The 25,879-nt window shown below is 49.7% G+C and overlaps 1 protein-coding gene across 16 annotated transcripts in view; it reads left to right on the top strand.

Moving 5' to 3' along the window:
- Atp2b2 (ATPase plasma membrane Ca2+ transporting 2) overlaps window positions 1-21,950 on the top strand; it is a 364,580-nt gene extending 342,630 nt beyond the window's left edge. For 8 of the 16 annotated variants that reach the window (XM_063225260.1, XM_063225261.1, XM_063225266.1 and 5 more), the window contains 5 exons: window positions 6,984-7,197; window positions 8,217-8,428; window positions 8,531-8,638; window positions 10,466-10,648; window positions 18,891-21,950. In XM_063225260.1, the coding sequence (XP_063081330.1) occupies window positions 6,984-7,197; window positions 8,217-8,428; window positions 8,531-8,638; window positions 10,466-10,648; window positions 18,891-19,202 (1,029 nt within the window). In that variant the 3' untranslated portion in view covers window positions 19,203-21,950. Of the gene's footprint in view, window positions 1-6,983; window positions 7,198-7,930; window positions 8,159-8,216; window positions 8,429-8,530; window positions 8,639-10,465; window positions 10,649-12,215; window positions 12,388-16,231; window positions 16,284-18,890 lie in introns of those variants that run through there. The other 8 variants (XM_063225269.1, XM_063225268.1, XM_063225267.1 and 5 more) reach the window with 5 other exon arrangements.
- Window positions 21,951-25,879: the final 3,929 nt, after the last annotated feature.

Raw genomic sequence — 25,879 nt, 5'->3', positions numbered from 1 at the left:
GGTGGTGACCCCTCATGAGGCTTTTGGTGGCTGACACACTGAAAGATGAGCAGTTCCCTAGAGGTCTTTGAGGGAGGGAGGGAGAAAGTGGCCAGCCCCTCAGACACAGGCAGCAGAGGTGTCTGGAAGGCAGGAGGAAGCCTCCAGGGTACAGCCCATCAGCCAGGCTGAAGTGGGGGCAGAGGACAGGCTATAACACTACCCCAGAGGTCGACAGGCCTCGGGGCAGCGGGTGGCTGATGAGTGTTAGAGTTTTCTAGCACAATAGAGAAGCAGAATATAAGAAAAAGTGAAAGTAGCCTTTTTATTCAAAGGATGTGGAGAGGAACCCACAACCCACAATGGTTTGGCTTTCTCCTCCGACCCAGTATGGGAGGTGGGGGGTATATGACCTTTGGCCAGATGTTTGGGGCAGGCATTTATGACATGTGAGGAGCTGATTGGAATTTTCTTCATGTGCATGGGGAAAGGAAGGAGGAAGTTGTAATCAGGGAAGAAGAAGAACGTGGTCATCAGAGTAAGCATCCCAGTTTGGCCCTCCACCATGTTAGTCAACACCATAATGTCCTGTAATTTATTCTAGGGCAAAACTCTTTCATTCCCGTCTTTCTATTGTTAGAAAAAGGGCAGAGACTCTCTCTTACTACTGCCTGCCGGATACGAGCATCGTGTTGGGGTTTAGGAGGGGTTGATAGGCTGATGCCCAGGGAGAAGCTGGTACCAGGTGCTTCCGCCAGGGTAAAGGGTGTATCATTGGTGAATATTCCCATCCTAGATCAGAGAAATAAAAAGACAAAGTGCTATGAGGAGGCAGGTCGTTATCATGATTAAAGGACCCAGGAGGGGTAAAAGGAAAGGTGCCCTTGTCTAAATGTGTCATTCCATCAGGGCCATAGTGAGGAAGAATTTGAAAAGTAAGTGTGGAGTTGAGGGAGTAGTTATGGGGGGCAATTATTCCCCCATCGGAAAAGAGTAAAATTAAAAAGTGCAGGTAGGACTTATTCTTGGTCCAGAGGTTGAGCTGAAGAGAATGGGAAGCATGAGAAAGTAAGGCCTGACAGTTCGGGCACATTTGTGAAATTATAGACTATGGATGTATCGGGTCCTGACCTAGATCCCCAATCTCCCAAATGAATATACGGTAAAGGCTTAAATAAAATGAGACAAGTGGGATGATTTTAGGGCTCCAGGAGGGTCAGAACCCTTTAGCTGAGTTCAAGACTTTGAGGGCTAAGACAAAAACTTCTCTGGACCGTCCATTTTTATTAGGTCCAACAACAAAGAGCAGGGAAACTGAGGGAAGCACAGGCGATGAGCAGGACCTTGGGAGTCACTTCAGAGACTTCTCTGAGCAGTAAATCATGCCAATTTAGGAGAACCATCTTATCATGAAGACACGGTAGAAGTGAGACGGTAGGAGTAATTTCTGCAGCTGCAGTCCCTATCTACTTAATTTATGTTTGAGCCAAGTGTCCATAGCTATGGCCTTGTCATGCCACTGCAGGCCTCAGCCAGGACCAGAGATTCATAGAGGTTCACTTACTATGAATCAGCTCCCATCATCAGGCAAGGGGCGGAGGCCTAGGACAGACTCACAGATAAACATAGAAAGTCAATTGGCTAATTTTAAGTCCTGCTCAGAGCCACTTCATAGCGGTCTCCAACATGGGGGGAGACAGGAGATGTGATGACCACTCACGATATGTAGAGTCAGGGGTGTTAGGAACCAGCATGGCAGTCCAGCAATCTTGACTACCATTGGAGTTGTGAGGAAGACCAAGTAGGGGCCACTCTACTTTGGGTGTAGTCCTGCTGAGTGATTTGAGGATCATTATTTGACTGGAAAAGTAAGAAGATATTTGAGAGTTCTGTGGTGGGGCATGTGTGTAAACTTGGCCTGTCAGTCCTGACCAGGGATGTGCCCCCAAAATTGATGAGTAGGGAAGGAAGAGGGTGGTATGTGTCCCTGAAACAAGATGCTAGCACAGAGATGACAGGAGTGAGTAAGCTGAAGGATGATAGCCCTCAGAAAAGGATGGATAACCACTGGGGATAGGAGTCTGGATAGGACCTGTTATCCCACATGGAAATAGTGTGTAAGTCAGTGATGACATCTAAGGCCTGCTGATTTGAGAGAACAAGTTTTGATCCCTGGAATATCTATCCCTGAGTGCTTTGTGTGTAACTTGGTCTATGAAGTAAGCTTTTGGAGGACATCTTTATCTAAAAGGAATGTGAGATACATTAGTAAATTGAAAAATCTGTGAGTGAAGAAGAGGGTTTGGAACCTACACGGAACGGGCCCTATTTGAAGAGATTGTGTAGGCTGGAATTTAATATACACTGAGGATTTAATATAATGGCCTGAAAACTCAGGAAGAACACTGTACCTGGCCTCTGTGTCTACAAGTACAGAGAGTGCCTTACCTGAGATCTCTAGTGAAACTTAGGGCTCTGAGAAGGACACCTTAATGGGGGCTGTGGGCCCCATTCCCCATCAATCTTCAGCAGCAAGTCCAAGTTGATCTGCCAGTGACGAATCCAGTGGTGACAAGATCTCCTGTGAGAGCAAGGAGTTAGAGGATGGCTTATCCCCTTTCTGGTAGCTACGACAGCTGCTCTTCCAATGGCCCTTGAGATTGCAGAGGTGGCAGGGCCCCAGGGGAACTCGTGGGTTAAGGCATTCTCTTGCCCAGTGTCCTTTCTGGTCTGGGAGGGGCTCAGGCAGCTCTGCCTTGTTGTGGTTTACCTGTCTTAAAACCCCAAATACCACTGCTAAAAGATCAGATTACTATTTTCTCTCCTTTTGAGTTTTACCTCTTCTCTTGAAAGCACAAAAAGCCATATTAAGAAGGTCTCCCTGTGGGGTTTGAGGGCCAAGTTAACCTTTTGTCTTGGGAGCTGGCCCAAAGTGGGGGGTATCTGTCTCCTCCAAGGTCACAAGACATCTGGTCCTCTGTGTTGGCTCCTATAAGGCCATAGCCCTGTCTGACTGTGTATAATATTTTTATCTGACTCAGCTGCCTATAACATTTTTTCCTTTGAAGAAGTAACCTGAACTACCATGAGGGATAATGGACCAATCTGGCTTCTTCAGGCTGAAGGGAGTCAAAGTTGTTGATTGGCCATCAGGGATACTCTGCCGAGCTTTTAACTAGTGGTCCTCAGTAGATAACAGGCATTTTCATCTTGGGTAGGCACACAGCTTTAAGTCTAGAGGAGACAAGGGCAAAGAACCAATTGAGTATGCAGGGTCCAAATAATAGAACCAACAGGATGATTATGAATACAGTTCTAGTAATGGCTTCCCATGAGGAGGATAAGGATGATGTCCAGGGAATTTTAGAAACTGACATGTCATTCATTTGTTGTACGATCATATAAGCACCTCCTGTGCTGTTAGAATGTCTAATGAGACATTCTAAGGACATTTGAAGGACAGCCTTTTTTACTAATTTTTACCTTTTTTATTTAGGAGAGAGATCAGCTGCAGTGCCATTTAAGGCCTGTTGAGTATAGTTAATTATGACCTCAATATGCACCATATAACCTTTTTCTGGAAATGATTTGATGGATCTCAGTAAAAGGAATCTAAAAGGAATTTAGCATATTTGTTATTGTTTTTATCTGTGTGATGCATTGGGGTTTGGCACCTTCTAGGCAAGAACAAACTTTAATCAAAGTATATATACAAAGGCATGTATAATCAAAGCATGAGCCATAGAACTGACAGTTAAGTTTAGAAATTGTTTCTAAATTATAGCAGTTGGAACCCATTGACTCTTAGGTCCTTTTGTTGATAGACATTACATAAACTTTTGTTTAAAAATTATCATTTGACTGGTTGGTTTGGCTTGAATATCTTGGCTGGACCACAAGAAAAAGGCAGATGTCTGGATCTAAAAGAAGATATTTATCATCATAAAAAATCCCAGTTTTATACTTGAAGGTGTGAATATACCATAAGACCAGCAATAATGAATTGCCTTAGCCATACAAAGTTTATTTAGGGTGTCTCCCATAAGGCTCTGGAGATTATTGGAACCTCCAGTAAATGAATAAGAACTGGTTAAAGTTACCAGGCAGCCGCTCTCTTATCCATCAGTTGGAGTCTTGTACAGTCTCTCCTCATCCCAAGGGATTTTGTTTAACCAGTTTTAGCATCATTTTGACCAGCTGGCAACCCAGGTGGAAGCATGCTTTTTAAATCTATAACCCAAATAAATCTTGATTAGATGATCTGAAAATGCAAAAGAAGGAAAAGAGAAAAGATTGCTAAGCTCAAGTAAAAAGGAACAGCTGTTTACAGAGCAGACACATGGACAAACATGGACAGACAATCTATACTGTATAAACAGACACCAGGTACACAGACAAACTGACAAAAATCTTACAAAATCAAAATGCACTCAAATATATTTGGCCAATTTAAACTATAGTAAATAGACTAGTGCGAGCCTTTTTGTAGGTCAATTAACTCTTGAAATAAGAATAGCAGAAAAGGAATCTAATTTATGGTTTAGGAGACAGATCAGTGACTGAAAAAGGAATGTGAACATGAATCAGTCCCTGGGAACCAGCCTGTTCCCAAAGGGAGAATAGGGATTGAGGCTGAGAAGGCTCCACATGAAGATAGGAGGTGTTGGTGGGCACTGAGCAGCCAACCCGCCCAGCAGTGTCTGTGGGCAATTACAGAGTGATCAACACAAAGTGGCCACTATCACCATATGACAGGGAAGCACAAGATGGTGACTGGTTACCATGAGACCCACAGATACCTGGTGCTAGTTACATGGTGAGGGAGCACAAGATAGTGACTAGTCATCATGTGACCTGCAACAAGATGGCTGCTGATGATCCCACGATGAGGGCCTGAAAGATGGCGGACTGTCACATGGCAGAGGACCACAAGATGGTGGCTGTCCTCCATGTGAGCTGCAGCAAGATGACTGCTGAGGACCATGTGGTATGAGATCACAAGATAGCAGTCGAACACCATGTGCCTGCTTGGTGACTGAGATACATGAGACCAAGTGTGGTGAGCCAGCAGGTTAATGGCAACACAGGAGCAGGGGAGAGAAAAGAGGAACCATCCAATGGAATGATGGCTCAGGTGGAGAGGGTCAAGAAATCTGAGATTGGAGAGAGGAAGTAAGGAAAGGGTTAGAGGCCACTGCCCGTGAGGAAAGGGGAAGGATGATGCAAAGCGCCAAAGCCTTGGGGTTCGGGCCTGGGGATACGGAGAAGGGGACTAAAGACAGCAGGCACAGCTGAGGGGAGGAGGGAAGAGATCTTTGTACAGTACAGGGAGCCAGAAATATTTGGGCCACCTTAAGTGACTGGGAGAACACATCCTTAAGTGGGAAAGGCCTGAGGATAGGAGATTTCTGCCAACTTGCCACCATTGTGATAGAAGTATAAATAAAAGATCAGCTTTTTGGTTTTTATAGCCTTCTTGAGGCCAAGAGCACCACGGTTCTGAACCAGGCACCCCCGAGGTGTGTTTTCGGGAACAGGAAATGGTATTCCCCATAATGACCGAATTAGAGGTAAGCCAAGAAAACAGCTTTGCCACAGGACATAAGAGCTTTAGCTCCTGCCACTCAAGGATGTGGAATGTCCTGGGTCACACTTATCAAAAGAAGTCATCACCTGTTTTGAAAGTGTGACAAGTAAGGTCCCAACACACATTCTCATTGGCTGTCCACTGAAAATGCTGATTGGGGTCCCAGAGGATAAGAGAATAACAGTTTTGCCTTGGGCTGTCCTGTGAAAACTGCTGTCTTTGTCCAGGAACAGCAAAGGATAGGTTTTCTGACACAAGCTCGTGAATTTCTAAGGCTGAAAACAGCTTTGCCTCAGTTATGCAAGGAGCGTAAAAGCTTTTATCCACTGAGAAACTGAAACAGAAAACCTCAGACAGTATCTCATCTGGGTTGGATGCAGGCTAGGAACAGCAAGCAAGCAGGTCTGGAGGAAGGAAAAAGCAGCTCACAGACAGAGGGAGCTCAAAACTGGAGGTGACCTCCAGGAGCTAATGCACTCTGCCAATCCGAGCCTCAAGGCACCAAAATGTTAGTTTTCTGGCTCAACAGAGAAGCAGAATATAAGAAAAAGTGAAAGTGGCCCTTTTATTCAAATGACATGGAGAGGAGCCCAAAACCTGCAACAGTTTGGCTTTCTTCTCTAACTGGATGTAGGAGGTGGTAATATGTAACCTTTGACCAGATGTGGCCCTTGGGGAGGGCATTAATGACACACAAGGAGCTGATTGGAATTTTTTTTCGCGTGCGTGGGGAAAAGGAGGCAGTTGTAATCAGGGAAGAAGGAGGAAGTGGCCATCAGGGTAAGCATTCTCAATTTGGCCTTTGGCCATGTTAGACCACTGCCATACTGTCCTGTAATTTATTCTAGGGCAAAATTGTCCATGAAAATACAGGGCTCCCAGGTGAATGAGCTGAAGCCCCAGGGAAAGGACAGAAGGAGAGCTGTCTCCTCCCGATTCCCAAATAAACATGGAGGACATGGCCATGTGAGAGAAAAGCAGGCTTTACATAGTCATCAAGTCACCATGGAGGAGGTGGAGGGCTCCTGTTATCACCATCACCCCTCACCGCGTCCAGGCACACAGCACAGAGTCCTTTTCAGAGAGGAAAGTTGCAGAGAGCATCACCAGACACATCCAGCAGACTCCATGTTCGGTTTTAAGGCCCTCTCTGACGAAGTCTACAGAAGCCACTTATGTCTAAAGGAAACAAATTCAAACTGTAACCCTGTAGTAAAAGTTAAATGCATTATTGCTGCAGCACAGACACACGCAGATACTTTTTCAGATCCCAGAGACCAGTAAGAGATGGAGGAGGGGCAGGGGCAGGTGTTGGCCTCTCCAAGGAGGGACCTTTACAGCTAGGGCTACAGCTAGGTTCAGGGGAGCAGATGGGCTGCCTCAGGTAACAGCACCCCTCCCTGCCTGCTGCCCCCAGGACTCCCCTCTGAAGGCCGTACAGATGCTCTGGGTGAACCTCATCATGGACACCTTCGCCTCCCTGGCACTGGCCACCGAGCCACCCACAGAAACCCTGCTGCTGCGGAAGCCCTACGGCCGCAACAAGCCCCTCATCTCTCGGACCATGATGAAGAACATCCTGGGCCACGCTGTCTACCAGCTCACCCTCATCTTTACACTGCTCTTCGTTGGTGAGCCCTGGCCCCCATGTCTTCCCAGGCACCTGTGGCCCAGCTCTGCTCCTGGATCCACATTCACCTTCCCTTTGCTAACGGGGAAAGCAGGGATAAGCAGGTTGTTCAGAGTCACACAGGGACCCTAAGTATAACCAGGCCCTGTCTCAGGCTGACGAACCCCGCAGCCAACAATAGCCCCTACTGCCGAATGACCACTGCACCCCATAGTCCATGGAAGCCCAGGCTTTGCAGGAGGTAGCCACCCTTCTGCTGGGACCCCTCCATTGCCCAAACCCTCCAGGAGCAATCCTTCCCCTTTCCCAGGATTCCTTCTAGGCTGGGTCCTCAGATCTCCCAGGCACATTTCCAATCACAATGGCAAGTACCTGAGATAATTAACTTAGAAACAGGAGCTGGATTTTAACTCAGGCTGGCAAAAGCACTGGCCCCCAAGCTGGAAGTACAGTCTAGGGAAGGGCTGGGGTTCCACAGTCTCCTTCAAGGGCACCTCTCTTGAGAAGTCCCACCTGGCTCCACCACCTCCCAACAGCACTGCAGGCTGGGGACCAGGCCTGTGACAGAAACAGTATCGCAAACCATAGTGGCCTCTCGTGGGCATTTTGCCTTCCAAGTCCAGGTGTGTTTGCTAATCTGGGTCACTTTTTTCCCCCCTCACAGTACTAGGGATTGAATCCAGGGAGCACTGAGTTACATCCCCAGCCTTTTTTATTTTTTTTTTTATTTTAAGACAGGGACTCGCTAAGCTGCTGGCTGGCCTCAAACTTGCAACTCTCCTGCCTCAGCCTCCAGAGTAGCTGGGATTACAGGCATGCGCCACCATGTACCGGCAAATCTTTATAAGCAATGTCACCTGATAACACAGCTGGCATTCAACCTTTCTCAGATCCCCACAGAAAAGGTGGAAGATAATTCCCCAAGGTCTTTGCCACCCAGAGGAGAAAGGGGTCTGTTAACCCTGCACCCCTCACTGGCCAAGCCCCACCTCAGCCCCGCCCCGCCCTCTGGCTTGGCAGGCGAGAAGATGTTCCAGATCGACAGCGGGAGGAATGCGCCACTGCACTCACCACCCTCTGAGCACTACACCATCATCTTCAACACCTTCGTCATGATGCAGCTCTTCAACGAGATCAACGCCCGCAAGATCCACGGCGAGCGCAACGTCTTCGATGGCATCTTCCGGAACCCCATCTTCTGCACCATTGTGCTGGGCACTTTTGCCATCCAGGTAGCCAGGACTCCCCGACCTGGCCTGGGCTCACAGAGCAATGCCAGGGCAGACCCTGATAGCCTGTCCCTGTCTCTCTCCCTCTCTGCCTATGACCTCCAGATCGTGATTGTGCAGTTTGGAGGGAAGCCCTTCAGCTGCTCCCCACTGCAGCTGGACCAGTGGATGTGGTGCATATTCATCGGGCTGGGAGAGCTGGTCTGGGGCCAGGTGAGTTCAGGCAGGGTGCAGGAGTACCTCTGGGCAAGGAAGGGAAAGAGCAGCAGCCAAGGTCCCAGGAGCCCCCTGGAGCAGGGCCTCCCATCTCTGTGCACCCAAGCAAAGCAGACATGGCGGGCCCACACACTGGCATTCTGAGCATCTCCACTGGGATGTTTTCCTTTTTATGACACACTACCCATGTTTCTGTTTCTTTTTTTCATCAACTTAAATTTAACTCAAGAGGCAACATTATATTGCTAATATGACTGGACAATCAGGCACTTGCTAAAAATAGAAGTTAACAAAACAGTGAAGTAAAGAGCATGATGTTATTAAATGCTCACTAGATGCTAATGGGCCAAGCCATGTAGCCTGAAGATAGAAAGGGAAATGGGTCATCAATGTCCTGTGCTGATGGCCAGCAATGACCTCAGAGGACACAGAGGGAGTGCAAGAGGGGCAGTCCTGCCATGCTGTGGTGCAGTGCCTATGGCCATCCAAGATCCCCCTGGCTTTGGGGACACTCTCTAGTGGCCCCTCCAGCTGTGACCCCAAAACATTTCCACCAGTCTCCCAATCCCTTTCCTGCCTTTGTCACAGGTGTGTGTGTGCACACGCACACGTCTTTATCCCAGCTGTGACACCTTGTAGCTCAGTCTCCTCAGCAGGATACCATACTTAGCAGCAGTGTCCAGAATGATCCTGAGCTGAAGGGGCTTTTCCCCAAGGTGCCCAGCCATTCAGGCTAGGGGACCACCTGGGCCTGAGACACTGTTCTCAACTCAGACTGTCTCCAGGCTGCAGTAAAAGCTGCAAGGGCAAAATTAACCAGATGAAGAGGAAGGTTTGAGTTTCATCCACATGGATTTTCCAAAGCACACTGCTGACTCGTGATTTAGTACCCTGTTCTCTGCACCCCCAGAGCCAGGCCACCATCATTGCCTTGGTCCTCATCTGAAGGAGCTCCAGAGTGTGGAGCAGACTCAAGAGACTAAGGCTGATGCCAGTATGCAAAGCTAAACCTGAATCCTAGGACTCCCAAAGGCTGAGTATTTGGTCCAGTGAATTTGTTCCCTATCGCCTCAGTTTCCCTATTAGACCTGCCTCTCAGGCCTTAGCCCCATGGACAAGCTCATCAGGAAAGATAAAAGTGAAAGCATTTCCTCTTTCCACATTGTCTTCCCCTTCAAGATGGATGCTACATATTTAGGGGTTCTTAAAGGGGACTCAAGAAGATTTTAGGGCCCAGCTTGGGCCAGGCTGTCCATGGCAACTTGGACACACCATGTGGCTTTATCTCCACAATTTCCAAAGCTTCCACTGTGCTTTACAAAAGAAAAAACTAAAATACAGAGAGAAAAACTAAAATACAAATGACTTGCCAAAGTCACGCAACAGAATATGACGTAGGGTATTCAAAGTCACATCTGTGCAACTCCCAAAGGAGTGTTCAACTCCTAGGTGTTCAGCTCCATCCCCTTGACCCTGGGTAAATGGGTGAGTTAAAAAGCAAATTTATTGCCAGGCTTGGTGCCACACACCTATGATCCTAGCACTCTAGGAGGCTGAGTCAAGAGGATTGCAAGTTTGAGCTCAGGCTGAGCAACAGCAAAATCCTAACTCAAAATTTTAAAAAGTACAGATAAAGGCTAGGAATGCAGCTCTGTGGGAAGGCCCCGGGTTCAATTCTCATTACTGGAGAAAAAAAGAAAGGCAAGCAGGTAAAAACCTAGAAGAGTTTGAGCTGAGTGGTCAGGGAAAAAGGACAGGGAGGAGGAGGGGCAGGAGCCAACCAGGAGGACAGTGGTGGCCTGACTCCAGCGCTGTCCCCCACAGGTCATTGCCACCATCCCAACAAGCAGGCTCAAGTTCCTGAAAGAGGCGGGCCGGCTCACACAAAAGGAGGAGATTCCTGAGGAGGAGCTCAACGAGGATGTGGAGGAGATAGACCACGCTGAGAGGGAGCTGCGCCGGGGCCAGATCCTGTGGTTCCGGGGCCTGAACCGCATCCAGACACAGGTACGTGAAGCCCCAGGGCCAGGGCCAGCCTGGCCAGGTGGCCAGACAAGGAGGCCCCTGTGAGCCTACCCATCCCAAACTGGCCACCGAGGGGCAGGTGGATTTGGATGACCCTTGGCAGAGGCCACCACAGGACCCCAGGCTGACCCTCTCTCTCACACTAACTGTTCACGCACCCACATCCCTCACACGGGTTTGTGACTGCTAAAGAAGCAGAGAAGCCTGTGTGGCAAGACACCATTGTGCCTTCTCAACTGGTGGGGGTCCCTTGAGAGGAAAGGGAGGGTGGCTCTGAGACTGAGGTGGATGAGGGGACTCATCAAGGGGCAGCCACCAGGAGGCAGAAGGAGGGACTGGGTAATGGACCGCAAGGCAGGGTTGCTCCAGGGCCTCCTGCCATGAGGTATGAACACTCTTTATCACACATCTCCTCTGCGCCCACGTGACTCCCTGGGGATTGGAAGAGACTGAGAGGAGCAAGGCTGGTATCTCCTTGCACATGTGCACACACACATGCACACTGAACACATACTGGGGAGCACAAATGCACAATGCCTCCCAGTCACAAGCAGATTTCTTCCCAGACCAAAGCATATGCTGTGCGCCTGTGACACCTTACCCCATGCTGTCTCGCATTGCCCAGGGCAGACATCACAACCCAGAGTGCTGTCAGAGCACCAGGGGGTCAGCATTAGAAGGGGTCTAGGAACCCGAGAGGGAAGGCCCCTACCCAAAGAGACCAGTGGGAACTTCTACCTCAGGTCCACCTCACTTCCACCTCAGGTCCCCCACGGCCCTCTTGGGAAGAGCTGCAAACTAGCAACTTCCTTTCCACCAGCAGTCCCATCCCAAACCTCTTCTCCTGGACTTTAACAGTCCTGAGATGTGGATATGACCCCCAGTTTTGGAATTCACTGAGGTCCCAAGATGACCCTGCCTCCCAAACTGGCCAGGGCAAGACAGGGGCGGTTGCACTTGGAGACAAGCCTGGGCTCTCCTTCCTGAGCAGGACCCAGCAGCCTGTACTTCCTGTGAGGACACACAGCCCTGGTTTCTCCAGCTCCCCTGCAGGCCTGCAGCTCACAGGAGAAAGCAAGAACTGGTTTCCTGAGGACCATGGCAGGAGCCTACTAAGTACCAATGTGGCCTGGCACTTTGGCTCTTACAGATAGAACTGCTGGGTAGACAGGATTGCCCCTTAGGACCAGAAATGGGGGCTCAGAGAAGGGACTTGCCCAAGGCCACCCAGCCGAAACTGGGGCCTAGGTCTTTCCACCGGAGCACCCAGTGGCTCCATGCCCAGCCTTGCCCCAGCCCAGCCTGCTGGCCCTGAGCCACTAGCACGAGGGGGCAGGCAAGAGCCCCAAGTCCTCCCCAGAGCACAGGGCCTACAGAGGGCAGATACCTGTCAGAGCCTTGAAGTGTGTCTGGTATTTTTCATTTTAATTTAAGTGGCGTTGTCATTGTCGCCGTGGCTGCGGCTGTTCTCATGGTGTGGTGCCTGTCAGTCGTGTAGCTGTTGTGTCCGTTCTTCTCGCAACTTGTCTCGTTCTCTCCTCCGTTGCAGATTGAAGTAGTCAATACTTTCAAGAGTGGGGCCTCCTTTCAGGGCGCCCTGCGGAGACAGTCCTCGGTCACCAGCCAGAGCCAGGATGTAGCCAATCTCTCTAGCCCTAGTCGAGTGTCGTTGTCCAATGCTCTTTCCTCTCCGACCAGCCTTCCTCCTGCTGCAGCTGGGCGTGAGTGTGACTCCTTACCGCTCTGCTGGTGCCGCCAATACCAGCTCCTGGGCGGGCTGGTGGGCAGGGGCTGGGAACCAGAGGACATGGGGGGCAGCTGGTCACTGCAGTCCAGGGCGCCGAAGAGCCAGAGCCCCTGGGGAGAGTCCCTAGTAGGCAGGAAGTCAGGGCCAGTCACAGGATGGCAGTCACTGCACAGGCCAGGTCAAGGGTCAGCCAGTTGGGTGCCATTAGGGCTACAAATGGCCAAAGGGTCTGGGTTGAGGCATCACCGTTGGTTAGAAGGGCCTGATTTTTAGTGATAAAATGGTTCCAATCCACTACCAGGCCCCAGAGGCCAAAGGGGCCATCACTGAGGATCACACAGTGTGCCCCTGCTTATGCTCTGTCAAGAAAAGCCTGGCTCCAAGAGCAGGAGCCAGAATTGGCCAGGAGGTCACAGTCACCTATTCAGAGTAATGCACAAAGGTTCTATGGCCAAGGGTGAAAGCCCTCAGGTCACAGATACAGCAGGATCAGCTGTAGGAAGCCACAGAAGGATCACATCATCTGCAGCTTCTCAGCTGGTCAGGAAGCACCCACTAGCCATGGGGTCACAGCCATGGGGCAGAGACAAACCAAGAGGTCCCTTCAAGTCAGAGGTCACAATCAATCAGGAGTCCCAGGCCACTAAGGAGACCACAGCCCAGGGCACTGCCAGAGCAGTTCAGAATCTGCACCTCCCTGCCCCTTCTCCCTGTGCACCTCAGTTGCTGTAGAAACACCACTTTCCCAAGCGAGGGAAGCACACTGTGGAGTTCTGCCCTTTTCTGGAAAAGACAAGGCTCCTGACCTGTCTGCTGACTGCCGATGAAAAATGGTGGGTCAGGCCCCTCACCTTGGAAGGGTCTGGTCTAACTGAGCATCTGGCCCTCCTGTAACTCAGGAGCAGCCCAGCCACCTCTCCTCCATCCCCCTCCTGCCAAACTCGTCTCATACTACCGCTTCTGACCCACACATCTCTGGCTCTGTCTAGACTTTTCCTCGACCTCCCCATAGTTTCAGGCCCTGGAGGGAATCGGTCTGTATTTCCCACCTACCTCCTCTGTTTTGTCTGTCAAATGGGCCCTAGCTCTGATCTCAAATAGATGGGAATGCACGACATCCCAGCACTCTCAAGTCTAGGGCAGCAGGATCACTGTGAGTTTAAGGCCAGCCTGGACTGTGTAGTGAGACTGTCAAAAAAACAAACAACAAAAACGTAGCTGCGATATTTCCATTATTCCCGTCAGCCTTCAGCTCTTTGATGAGAAACAAACTGTGGGCCCTGGTACTTTAGAGAGTGCTCCACCTGCACCAGGAAACAGTTACCACACTCATCCCTGTCCACCGAGCATGACCTGAGTGTAGGATAGGCTCTCCATTGTGGGCCTCTGATAGGAGGCGCAGACCACAGAGCCTGCTGACAGCTTCTGCTTATGCCCACCATCTTCTTTCTATGGATGCTGACTTGCTAGTATGCAAGAAGGATGCACAAATCTCCATTCATTGGCACAGAATCAGTGACAGGGTGGCCAGCTGAGCCACGAGGACATGGGGTGTATTTGAGCAAGTGGTATCTGAGTCACCTTTCCCTGAGGCACTATCCTGAGGAGATCACTTCCAGGCTGTCTCAAGAGGATGGTCCTGTCCTCCTCCCCTTTCAGACCAGTGACCCTGGTCCAGTAGGTAGCTCTGCCCCATCTGACTTTCTCCTCCCTCCCATCCCCATGTCAGCCTAAGTCTGGCCTTGCCCCTACTTCCTCATACCACCTGTCCTGAAGTGACATCACCAAATGGCCCAGCAAGGAGACATCCCTGTCGGTGACTCCTGAGGTCTCCTAGCTGACTCTGCCTACCAGAAGACTAACTTCTGGGTGTGAGCTCAGTTCTTTTTCCATTCTGATTTGGCCTCATTCTTGAATCATAGCACTCAGCACTGGCCATGACAGACCTCCTGGGGCACCCGTGTAGCCCTGGAAGAGATTCCTGCAGTTGACTCTCATCGTAGCTCACACGGGCTAGAAGAAAGAGTTGGCCTTTCTTCACACTGCAGATAAAATCCTCACCTTTTCATCTGTGTCATTTGTAAAACCATTCAAGAAGGCCAGTCCTGGGACAACACTTCACCTTCAGAGCAATGCCCATTTATGCCCATTCTGTGCTCCCATCTCTGAGCTAATCTCCTTCCAAGCCAGATTAATCTCCCTTAGCCCATGTGACCCATGTCTCTGCTCTGGAACAGCCCTGCAAAGGAGCCTAAGCAAAGGCTGTACCACGACTGAGCTTCTCTGGGACCCCTTATTCTCTCAGGTGACCCTATGAAGCTGTTTACACACAGCTCCCTCACCTTAGCCCCAACCTGCAGCTCTCCAAGATGTTGCCCACTCCCACCCTCTACTTTAGAATTCAGAGTTCTGGGTCCCTTCCAGATCCTTTCATGGGCATGGGCTCTAGAGGCTGAGCATCCTTCTGCCCAAGGGCACTGGCTTCTAGAGGGGATCTCTGTGCTATGGTCATGGCAATCTCAATGTAAGCACTTGGTAAATACCCCTAGTCCTCTGTTCAGTTTCTATAACATCTCCTCTGCCCGCCCAGTGGTACCCAGTGGTAGTGGGCAGGGTCCCTTCAGAAGCCCATGATTTCTTACCCCAGGCAGGTGTAAAGTTGACCAGGAAGCCTAGCGGGGCAGGACAGAGAAGCAAGCTGCCCCCTCCCAGCAGCATCTTCCTCCTAGGGATTCTCCAGCACAGGAAGCCAGCCATGTGTCAGCTAGGGCAGAAATACCTGCTGTCTGTGTCCCCCTGGGCTCCCAAGAGATGAATAGAGTCCTGTCACAGGGCAGTATGTGTTGGGGACTGACTTCTAAATTATGACACAAGTAAGCACAGTCCCCAAGCATACTGGCCTCCCTCACACAGCACCACTGGGAAGTGCAGACCACAGGCAGACAGTGCCCGTCCGGAGCATGGCACCCAGCAGGGTGGCACTGGGAGGAAGTCTGCCTCGTGCTCATGCCATGCCCCACCTACACACTCACAAGGAGTCTGTGCTCTCACAGAAGTTCAGCAGCCAACCCCAGGGCTCTTTGCTGGATCTCCGTTGAACTGTTCCAAAGGAAGAGGGGAGGGTCCATTAACACAGAAAGAAACGGACTTGGTCAAGATATCACAGCAGTCACAGCAGGGGAGTTGTCAGGAGTCTGTCTGCAAAGTCTCCCGCTTTCGTGCCATTTCACACTGCTGCCTGGTGCCTATGCCCACATAGGACTATGCCCATATGTCCCAGGACTCATAGGAGCTGCGCTCCAGGACCTGGGAGGCCAGGAAGGAGTTTCCCCATTGGTGTCCCCACCCCATCTGCATCTCCCGCTGGTGATCACTCTCTCTTCCAAGGCCAAGACGCCCACACTTCTTGGCTCCCTGGAGATCCCACCTCACCTCAAGCCATCTTCACCCTTAACAAGTCTTTGGCAGGCTCCACTCCCTCAGCAAGGGTCCTGTTCCTTCACACCCACTAAGCCAAGTACAGGCCACCAAAGCCAGCCCCAGGCTACATGGTGGACACCACAGCTCACTCAGCAGATAGGACATTCCTGCCTGGATTCCCCTCCAGATTTCTGGTTCTTAGAACTGCCTAGGGCATGGAGTTTATACTATTGGGAGGAGAAATTAAGACAATGAAAAGGAAAGAAAGCTGGACCTCTGTTAGTGTTTTGGTGGCTAATTTAGCATGACCTTGGGTTAATGAGAAAATGGCTTGCTTCGGGTGGGGGGCAGCCCAGACCTCTCCTCTGTCTGAATATTCCCTGTGTTTGTTTCCCTAGAAGGCTAGAGAACCCTGGACACACAGTTCAGCAAGAGAGAGTGAAATTAAAAGAGGTTGTGAGTCTTTAACCTTGAGCCTGAAATGAATGTGAACCAATCCCAAATTCTTGGCTTCTTTGAAGCCGGGTAAACATTCGAGTATGTGGAGCCCATCTCAGAGCGGGGCCTATGCATCCCTCGGAGCCGCAGCGGTGGGCCAGGCCCCCGGCTCCTTGTCCAATGCACCCAGACCTAAAACTCTGCCGGGTCCCTTCTCTTTCCTCCGCCCTCATCCCCTGACATGGCCTCCACCCCTAGGTTCCATCTCTGAGGTAGGCAAGGAGGAGAAATGGAAGAGTATTTTTTCCCATATTTTTCCATTCCAGCTGCAGAGAGAACAGAAGTGAAGACTTGAGCTGGCCGTGGCGGGGTGTCCCAAACAGTCTCGTCCCTACAGTCTTGTCAGAGCAGTTCATTCTTTCTGTTGTCTCCATCCCAGGGGAAGGGCAGAGGGACCTCATCTCATTGTGTGTTGTCCCCCTACATTGTAAGTCACCCACATGTGAGGTGTCCCCACCGGCGTCCAACACTGAGCACTGAGAGCGGCAGTGATGGCTGCTGCTCCCATTGGGCAGACAGGAAACTGAGGCCTACAACACCTCTTTTGTTTTGGTCTCATTTCAGGGTGTCATGGTCCACTTGCCAGGACATCAGGGTATTAATAAACTCTACAGAGCCACAAGTAGGGTCTGCAGAGGCCAAGAACCTCAGGGCAGCCCCCACAGCTTTTACCAGATACCAGCTCTGAGGCAGGTGACTGGCCCTTGGTCGGCACCTGATGCCTCTTATTTAATGCACGATTCCAGCAAATGGGGTTCTCTGATTCCCAGCCCACAGCACATAAGCAGGAGAATGGAAAGAGATGCTTTTCAGAAGACAAGCAAACACCAGCACTAATAAGTGACGGCTGACAGAAAAGGCAGAAAACTTGAGGGGAAAAAAAGGCCAAACTGGGCCATCCTGCTTGAGACCAAGAAGGGAGGCTGTGAAACATGAAGTTAAATTCTTGTCTGTGTGCTCTGACTACGCGGGCACAGGAGCAGACAATGAGCTAGACGCATCTGCTCCCCAGGGAAAACAGACCTCAGCTAGCACACCAAGAACCAGCACCAGAGCCACCTGGAGACTCACACCTATAGAAAAGGGGGCCCCTGCCCGGACCAAGAGTGAACCTGGTCTAACCAGAGCTCAAGTCTAGGACCCAAGTCTCCTGCAGGGCTCCTAGCAGGAAAAGGAGCACCCCAAGGCCCACACCCCACCAGTCGACTCTGCCCTTCAGGGCTGCCTGTTTTCTCCTCTTGCTTCACCCTGAATCAGGCCTGGAAAGAGAGGAGCAGGCAGTTTTTGTCCCTGGTCGCACCAGACCCTTGAGATGACAGGCCCACTCTCCAGACCTAGAGAAGGGCCACCTCTCTTCCACCTGAGGGTCCATGAGCAGGACAGGGCACAGCAGAGAGGTGGCATGGGTTGCCCATAGCCAAGGCACAGAAGTAGAATGGCTGGAACTCAGCCTGGTCTTCCTGCTTCCATGACCAGGCCTCTGTCCGCTAGCCTTGAAGACCCAGGCCCAACCTCCCTCCGTTCTGAGGAGGAAAGACCACAACCTGGAGCCCTGGATCACCCTGAAGGTTCACACTTTGCTTGCTCGATCCCTCCCAGAGCCTCCCCGCCCCAGAGGCTGGGTTTGACCCTGAGTCTGGACTGTTTTTTAGTTTTGTGTTTTCAAAGCACAAATGAAGAAATAAACAAAATACCCCCAGGGAACAAGGGGATTAAAAAAAAAAAAAAAGCAAGCTGCCGTGACTGGCCAGGGCTTAGAGTCTATACTCGAGTGTTTACCTCCCACGTGCATGAAGGAAAGAAACGCTGGGTACCAGTGACTTCCTTTCACTTTGTCCAGGCTGCCGAGTGTGGCGTGTGTCCATCCACGTGTGCCATGAGGTGCCCGGCCCGGACATGGCATGTTCCTCCCCCAACCATCACTAGTCTGCTGGCTCCTGTGCTTCCTGGCTGCCCCCGCTCTGCACCTCAGAAAGCCCTGAGTGTCTTTGGTTGCTTTCCTGCCTTGGTTTGATGTCCTGTTCTCTGTGTGGCCTCTGTGTGTTTTCTCATTCTAACTCATCTCATCTCTCCTTCCTGTTCTTTTCTGTGTGGCACATAACCTGTTCCATGTAGTTTGGTTTCTTAACTGTGTGTGATTTTTTTTTAACACTGATTTTTTAAAAATAGCCTCTCCCTTCTCCTACTCGCCCCTTGACCCCACTCCTCTCTGCATGGTCAGGCCTCTGCCGGGAGGCTCACAAGGCTCAGTCCCTCATTAGGTCAAGGTGCCTGCTGGAGTGGACTGCTTCCCCTTACCACAGGGCCAGCATCTCTGATGGTGCTCAGTGACCCCTTCTGTCCTTCCTCAAACTATAATCCTGACCAAAACCAAAGCCATTTAATAAAACCAACTCATGGACGCACATAACCTGAGCCCTGGCTGTTCTCCGCTGCTGATTCTCATAACACTAGCGACATGGACTCTGGCCGAGCCCTCGCGGTGCACCCTTCCACTCGGCTCTGCTCTGCTCCCGGCCAGAGCCAGCCTAGGGCCCTGACCCTGTGCTTCCCTTGCAGATCCGCGTCGTGAAGGCCTTCCGTAGCTCTCTCTATGAAGGGTTAGAAAAGCCTGAGTCTCGAACCTCCATCCATAACTTCATGGCTCATCCTGAATTCCGGATCGAAGATTCACAGCCCCACATCCCCCTCATCGATGACACAGACCTGGAAGAAGATGCCGCACTCAAGCAGAACTCGAGCCCGCCATCATCACTCAACAAGAACAACAGCGCCATCGACAGTGGGATCAACCTGACAACGGACACGAGCAAATCAGCTACCTCTTCAAGTCCAGGGAGTCCCATCCACAGCCTGGAGACGTCGCTTTAGCTGAGGACCTGTTGCCTGCCTGCCTGCCGGCCACCCCCAAGAACCCCCTCCCACCTGGCTCCTTGGGCATCCTCCAGCCCTGGCTCCCTCATGCAGCAGGAACAAGGGGAAACCGCACACTGGAGAGAAACCGACATTTCCACCCACAGACGCTTTCGTTGGCTGCGATGCTGTTTGAACTCTTTCCCTCGGAGGCAAGGCGCGGACCTCCCCTGGGAGCACTGGGAATGAGAGGTTTCCCAGAAATAAGCCCTTCCTGGCTCCCACCCAGACACGGACCGGCCATGCACCGCCCAGCCACTGCATCCCCGCATGAATGTACTGGATACTTTCGATCTTCCCCTTGTTGGGTGTTTTGGGGGGCTGGGGAGGGGTTTTTGTTTGTTTGTTTTCTTAGGTGGGAACTTCAAACAGACTCTTTTTTGAGACAATTTATCCAATCCACTGGTCTGTGAGTTTTTGAAATGCTTGCACAGCATGGTCTCAGTTGTATAGATTAATTTAATAACTTTTTGAAATTGCAGAGCTTAATTCGCCTAATAGATTTGCACCAATGGAACTGAAGAACTCATAGACACTCACAAGATTGTATCCATTTCTTTGTATCTATATCAACGTATACTTCTCCAGGACTGTATACGTCCATATAGATAGGTAGATATATATATATATATATATATATAAATATATATACATGGATATATAAAGTTTCTTTGCCAGCATGTTGCCTTGTTTCTGCTTACATTACTCTATTTTAACTTATTTATGTCCTAAAGAGAAGAATGTAATTTGTTTACAAGCCTGTAGATACTGTCTTTGGCTATTTGTATGTTTTAAGAACACTGGTGGCTGAGATGCTATAAAAACAGCTTGGCCCCGCTGACCTTCCTGGACCGCATCCTCGATGTTTTACAATAGCCATGCTCTTACTTTGCCTGCTGTTTCTGTTTCAATCGCATTACTACTGTGAAAGGCTCAGACAGAAGCCAGTGCTACTGAGGATCCATCTCAGGGTTCACCGACTCACTCTGGAGATGAAAGGGGACTAGGAGAGAAGTCCCTGCATGTGCAACTTGAGTGCCCACCCCACCCAAGGGTGTCAGACTCTACAAGGCACTGGGAAAAGGCTTTTCTCTCAATGAAATTCACTGAAGTTTACCAGGAACATTTCCAAAATAGGTTATCTCTGGTACTGTCTGTAGAGAGGGTGAAGTAGTGATAAAATATTCTAAATGGTATTGAGTTGATTTTTTTAGTAATTTAGAGGTTTATTTCTTTATAAAGGGCAGCATAAGAGCTGTTGGAATATTGAATAAGGCTCAGTATGGCTTGCTACTTTTATTTTTATTTTGAAGAAGAATAACCTTTTTCTCTGCACTATTTAGATCCAAATGAACCTTATGACATGTATACTGAGATGGATTCAGTGTGATTTTTAAACCAAACTGTCTTCCTGTAGTCACAATATATGTTGTAGCCTTTTAACAGCAAGTCTTGCTTCCCCAGACAGAAAGCCATTCTGAACCCTCCCGTGTCACAGGTGAGAAAGGCGATTACTTCCCCCAAAACAATAACAGCACTAGTAATCCCACTTAATAAGAGCTCATTGAATTGTGTCTTGGCCTCTAAAGTGCTAAGCACTTTGTGGGTCTCAGCTTTTTTCATAAAAGAACTTTTGTATTTAACACAAAGTTTGCTCTGAGACTTTTCGGCATATGATCTTTTTCCATAAACTTGTACAGTGCAAAAGACATTTTGAATACCATGATCAATGATGGCCCATGCTTCAAGGAAAACCAAAACCATTCCTCATGCTGACCCTCCCATGACTGCTCAGTGTCAGCCCTGCTTCTGCCCTCCTCCAGGCCCAGAGAACTCTTCCATTAACAAGATGAGAGCCACTTGGGAACAGAGCCATAGTCAGCTGGGAGGGCCTACATCTAATAGCTGTGGAAAACCCAAGAGGTTTGGGGTTCGAAGTCAGCCCATCCCACCTGGCAACACCTCTCTGTAAGGAGGACCTTCTGTATGAGAAAGCACCACCTGAATGTCGAGAAGAACTCTGTCTCTGAATGTATCCATCGGAGGATACCTCATCCCCAACCACAGGGGATGACTCTCAGATGCACGTGCTGGCTTCTGCTACAAACACCGTGAAAGCCTGCCTGCCACATACCTCCGTGGAAGGAAGGATGTGCTGCCAGGAAACCTTGCAGCACGGTGGGTTTTCCTTTCTCACTTTTCCATCTTCCCTCTCTCTGTTTGGCCATGCACCTCTGACCTCTCTCCACGATGTCAGGACCATTGGGCTTGCACACCAGGCTCGCTGTGCCGTGGGGCCAGAACCCAAGGCAGATGGGAGGTGTCTCCGAGTGGACCTCACCTGGGAGGTAAGGAGCCATAAAAGCTACCAAGAAGGTCCGACATCAGTCTTGTCTCATCTCGTCTCATCAGGAATGATGATTACACCTGTGCCCTCTCACTCATACATGTTCACACACATTCACACATGCACGCACACAGGATACAGATGGTCTGTCAAAACTCACTATAGTATGGTTTGTCAAAACTCACTGTAGTACACACAGCTTGCACTCTGCGTCCTATATCTAGCAGCATGGGGTACGTTTGGCAACTCACCCCACTAGGGGGTCAATAATTTATGACCATTCATCTGTTTTTATGAATTTTTTTATCTAGACAATAATTGTAAATAAAGAACTCACCGTCTCTGTTCATTTAATACTATGCAATGGTTATGCTTTCAATTGCTGATTTTTCTGACTTCTGCAGTGTGGTTCTGAGATGTCTATAGTTTTACAAAAAAAAAAAAAGGCAAAAAAACCTCATTGGACAGATCACAGTGAATATATCCTGTCACGTATACTCTTGTATGGGGACCACGGTGCTCCCCTGAGCTTCTTTCCTGCCTCTGCACAAGAACCCCAGGGGCAGGCAGCCACCCCCACTCTGAGGTATAAGCTCATCAACCTGTTGATGAGGAGAAGCAAGGAACCCACTCAGTGACTCCAGAATCTACTGAGTCACCTACCTCCAGAGAGACAGGGCGGGCACTTGCAAGGCTCGAGAGCTTCCCTCTCTCTAGAGCAGCCTCTGTGCTCCCCCAGCCCCTGTCCCAGCCATACCACAGAATTGACAGAGAGAGGGAGGGTGCTCTTCCACTGAGACCGGGCCAATGAATGTGGCTGTTCAGAGCCTGGACTCTAAGACTGCCTTAGCCTGGTGCCCCCTTAACAAAGAACCATTCTCTCCCCAGTCCTGCTCCAATGCCACCTTGACTACCTGGTGACACTGTTTATTGACTTGGGCTCTTTAACTTCTGTTCCCTCATCTGGGTGCCTTCTCAGGTACCAGCCACACAGTTTTAATTATTGTTACTTGCGAATGTTTTATTGTGTGGTGTGATGAGTCCTTGTACTCTCCTTTTGCAAAATTTCTGGTTATTCTCTCACATCCTTCTTCTAAGGAAACATTAAAGTCTTGCCAGGTCCTCTGTTTCCTGTCTTCCTCCAGCCCCAATGCTGAGCCTTGACACCAACTTTGTCTTCTCCCCTCACTGTAATTATTGTCCATGCAAGGCTACTAAGTCCAGTGTGTCCTGACAGGAAAAACAAAAGAACTTTCTGAACCAAGGGAAGCCTAGTGTTCCTCGCATCATTTCACCTGTCCCCTCAACCCAGGAATGGGCATGACAGTCACTGAGCCGCCAGCGCCCTGTCTTGTTATGCTGGGAACGGGCCCTCCATCCGACCCTGGTTCAGATGAGAAAGGGGGACTCTCCCAGATCCAGAGCCACAGCCCTAGCTAAGAGAGAGCACAGGGCCCGGCTATCTGTCTACCATGAAGACGTGTACTCCTCTCTCCCTTTCCTGAACTGGTTTTGGTCATTTTGTTTTTGTTGGAAGTTTTTTGTGGCGGGGGCTGTTCTTGAGGTCAGCGCTTCAGCACCTTTGGGAGAAATTTTCTGTCAGGATGTTCTCAACACCACCACTTCCCTCCCTCCCTGCTCTGCCTACAGGAGGCCAATCTGGCGCCACTCTGACACATCTGCCACCAAATTTCTCCTGCTGTCACACCTGAGATCCCACACTTAGAGGATCTGACCAGGAGGAGGCAGTGCTGCTGAAGGCTCACAGCCAAGTCTATGGTCAGATGACAGGAAGTCCCTGGGTCTTTTCCAAATTCAAAATCAAGCCCTCTGATTTTAATGTAGAGATCCAACCCACCAAGGAGAGGAGGAGGATTCTGGGCCCTGGGAAGCCGCCCTTCCCCTCTCTTCTAACAGATCAGAGACAGCTTTGACAACCTCCTCAGCCTGCTATCTTTTGTAATGTCCGTGGTGCTTTCTGTCCTGGGCCTTTCCTCTCGAGGGTAGCCACACTTCGCTAACTCTTGCGTGCACATCTTTTATAACAGAGTATTGAAGGAATGGTGCCGCCTCCAGCTTCCACAAGCTGCCCAGGCTCTGGGGGCTCTGGGACAATCGGGGTTGGAAAGTGACTGTGCTCTATTGTACACTTTATTTCTCTGTATCTCTGGCTTGTGCTCTTTGTAATTCATGGGATTTGTCTGCCTTTTCAACACTATACTGAGCAATAACAATAAATGCACACGTGGAAATGCAGACGTACCCATCACAAAGCCTTTTTCTGCAGGACAGCTGGGCCCCAAACCCCCATGGGTTTGAGTTCAGGGAAATCGAGTCCCTGGTTGGGAAAGTTACTTTGCTCCCTTTCTACCAAGTCACCTTTTGTGTGCCCACCATCCGAGCTTAGCCTATCATGAGCCATTAAGCCATCAGGAAGAGCTAGCTGCCCATCTCAAAGAGGAAACAGGGCTTCAGGAGTGAAGAAAGCACAGCCAGGGGCAAAGGTTCCAGGAAACAGAGGGCAAAACTGAAGAAGGCTGAGAACGGACTAATTTGAGGTCTAGGGTTAATCAAATGGACATATAGACACAGGATACAGATGGCATCCCAGGAGGCAAAGGGGAGTTTGGCACTCTGGAGTAAATTAGCAAAGAAAAGTAATATGCCCAGACCAAGAAATACTGCCCAGTGTTGGTTCAGATATTGAAAGCTATCAACACAATCCCAGCTCTTTTTAAGATGGATTCTTAGATCAAACATATTGGCCCATCCAACTTCCAGTTTCACGTACAAGGTTCATTTGATCCCAAATCTGCTTCCTGAGGAGATACTATATTCAAAAAGTCTGAAACTTTTAAATGCTGATAGGATGACACAAGTAGAAAATTCCACCCTGAAAAGGTTTATCTCATGCACAAAATTATTTAAAATATCATATAAATTACCTCCAGGTTATATATATATGAAATAAAACATAAGGGCAGGTGTGGTGGCACACACCTATAATTACAGCACTTGGGAGGCTGAGGCAGGAGGATCATTGTGAGTTGAAGGCCAGCCTGGGTTACAAAGTGAGTTAAAGACCAGTCTGAATACCCATCTCAAAAAAAAATAAATAAATCAAACATAAATGAGAGGATGGGGATTTAGCTCAGTGGCATAAGCACTTGCCTGTTAAGCTCAAGGTCATGAGTTTGATCCCTGGTACCAAAAATAACAATAATTATATATATGAATGTTGTGTTCAAAATTGGGTCTCATTTCCCAAGATATCTCATTCTGGATATGCAGATATTTCAAAATTTAAAAAAAAAAACTAAAATCTGAAACACTTCTGGTTACAAGCATTTCAAATAAGAGGATACGTAATCTGTACTTTTATCACCCACGTAACAGACGAGGAGCAGTAAGAGGTGAAATGTGCATTTACACAAGTAGGAACGCACAGTACCAGCACCTCCTCCACTTAGTGTCGGTGTCCCCCTCAATCTCTGTATCACTATGCCATTTGCAACACCCACAAACATCTGAATGATAAGTCATTTCACTGCTAGCCCCAAATTCTCAGTTTCTTCAACATTTATACCAGGACATGTCTGTGCCAGCAACTATCCCTTCTGCACGGTATTCATATCTAATATGCCCTTGTCCCCATTTTTCACTGGGGGAAGGTAAAGCTCAGAGAAGTGACTGGGCCTTATCAGCCAGAGGCTCAGGGTGCTGCTACAGATCCGAGGCCAGGGACTGTCCCTGAAGAACAGGCCAAGAACCCACCCCTCCACTCCAAGCACCCCCGCCACCTTGCACTTTTTCTCCATTGATCAGGGGAAGAGAAATCTCAGAAGCTAGGGAGCTAGTGGAAGGCTGGGTTGCTGACACCCCATTCCCGTGGTCTCTCAGGGCTGCCTGCCCTTTGATACTCTCTGAGTTCTAGTATCTTAGTGGGCCTCTGCAGCTCAGGCTCTCACCCCAGGAGTGACAGAGGAAACTGCAGGATGTGACTTCTTCACCCAAGGCTCTATCCGGCAGTCCAGTGTTCTCGCTGTGTGCTTCTGGGGAGACCTCAAGGGCCTTTCTTTGGGGGCGCAGGGAATGGGTGCTGGGAACACGGGTGGAGGTGGAGGCCGGTGGTCTAAACCTTCCTGGCCTGGAGGAATCTGATGGCCCAGACTCACAGCGTCCCCGGGACTTGTTTGGAAGGGGCAATCTGCAGTTTCTGAAGTCGTTGGTCTGGGTTAGGGAGGGCAGGGAGACTGACGACAGACAACCAGAAAGAAGCACTAAGACT

Source organism: Cavia porcellus, unplaced genomic scaffold, assembly GCF_034190915.1.
Source record: "Cavia porcellus strain 051 isolate PalLab524CR breed Dunkin Hartley unplaced genomic scaffold, mCavPor4.1 scaffold_15, whole genome shotgun sequence".
NCBI lineage: Eukaryota > Metazoa > Chordata > Mammalia > Rodentia > Caviidae > Cavia > Cavia porcellus.
The sequence above is the reverse complement of the archived record's forward strand: the minus strand, read 5'-3'. Positions and strand labels throughout refer to the sequence as shown.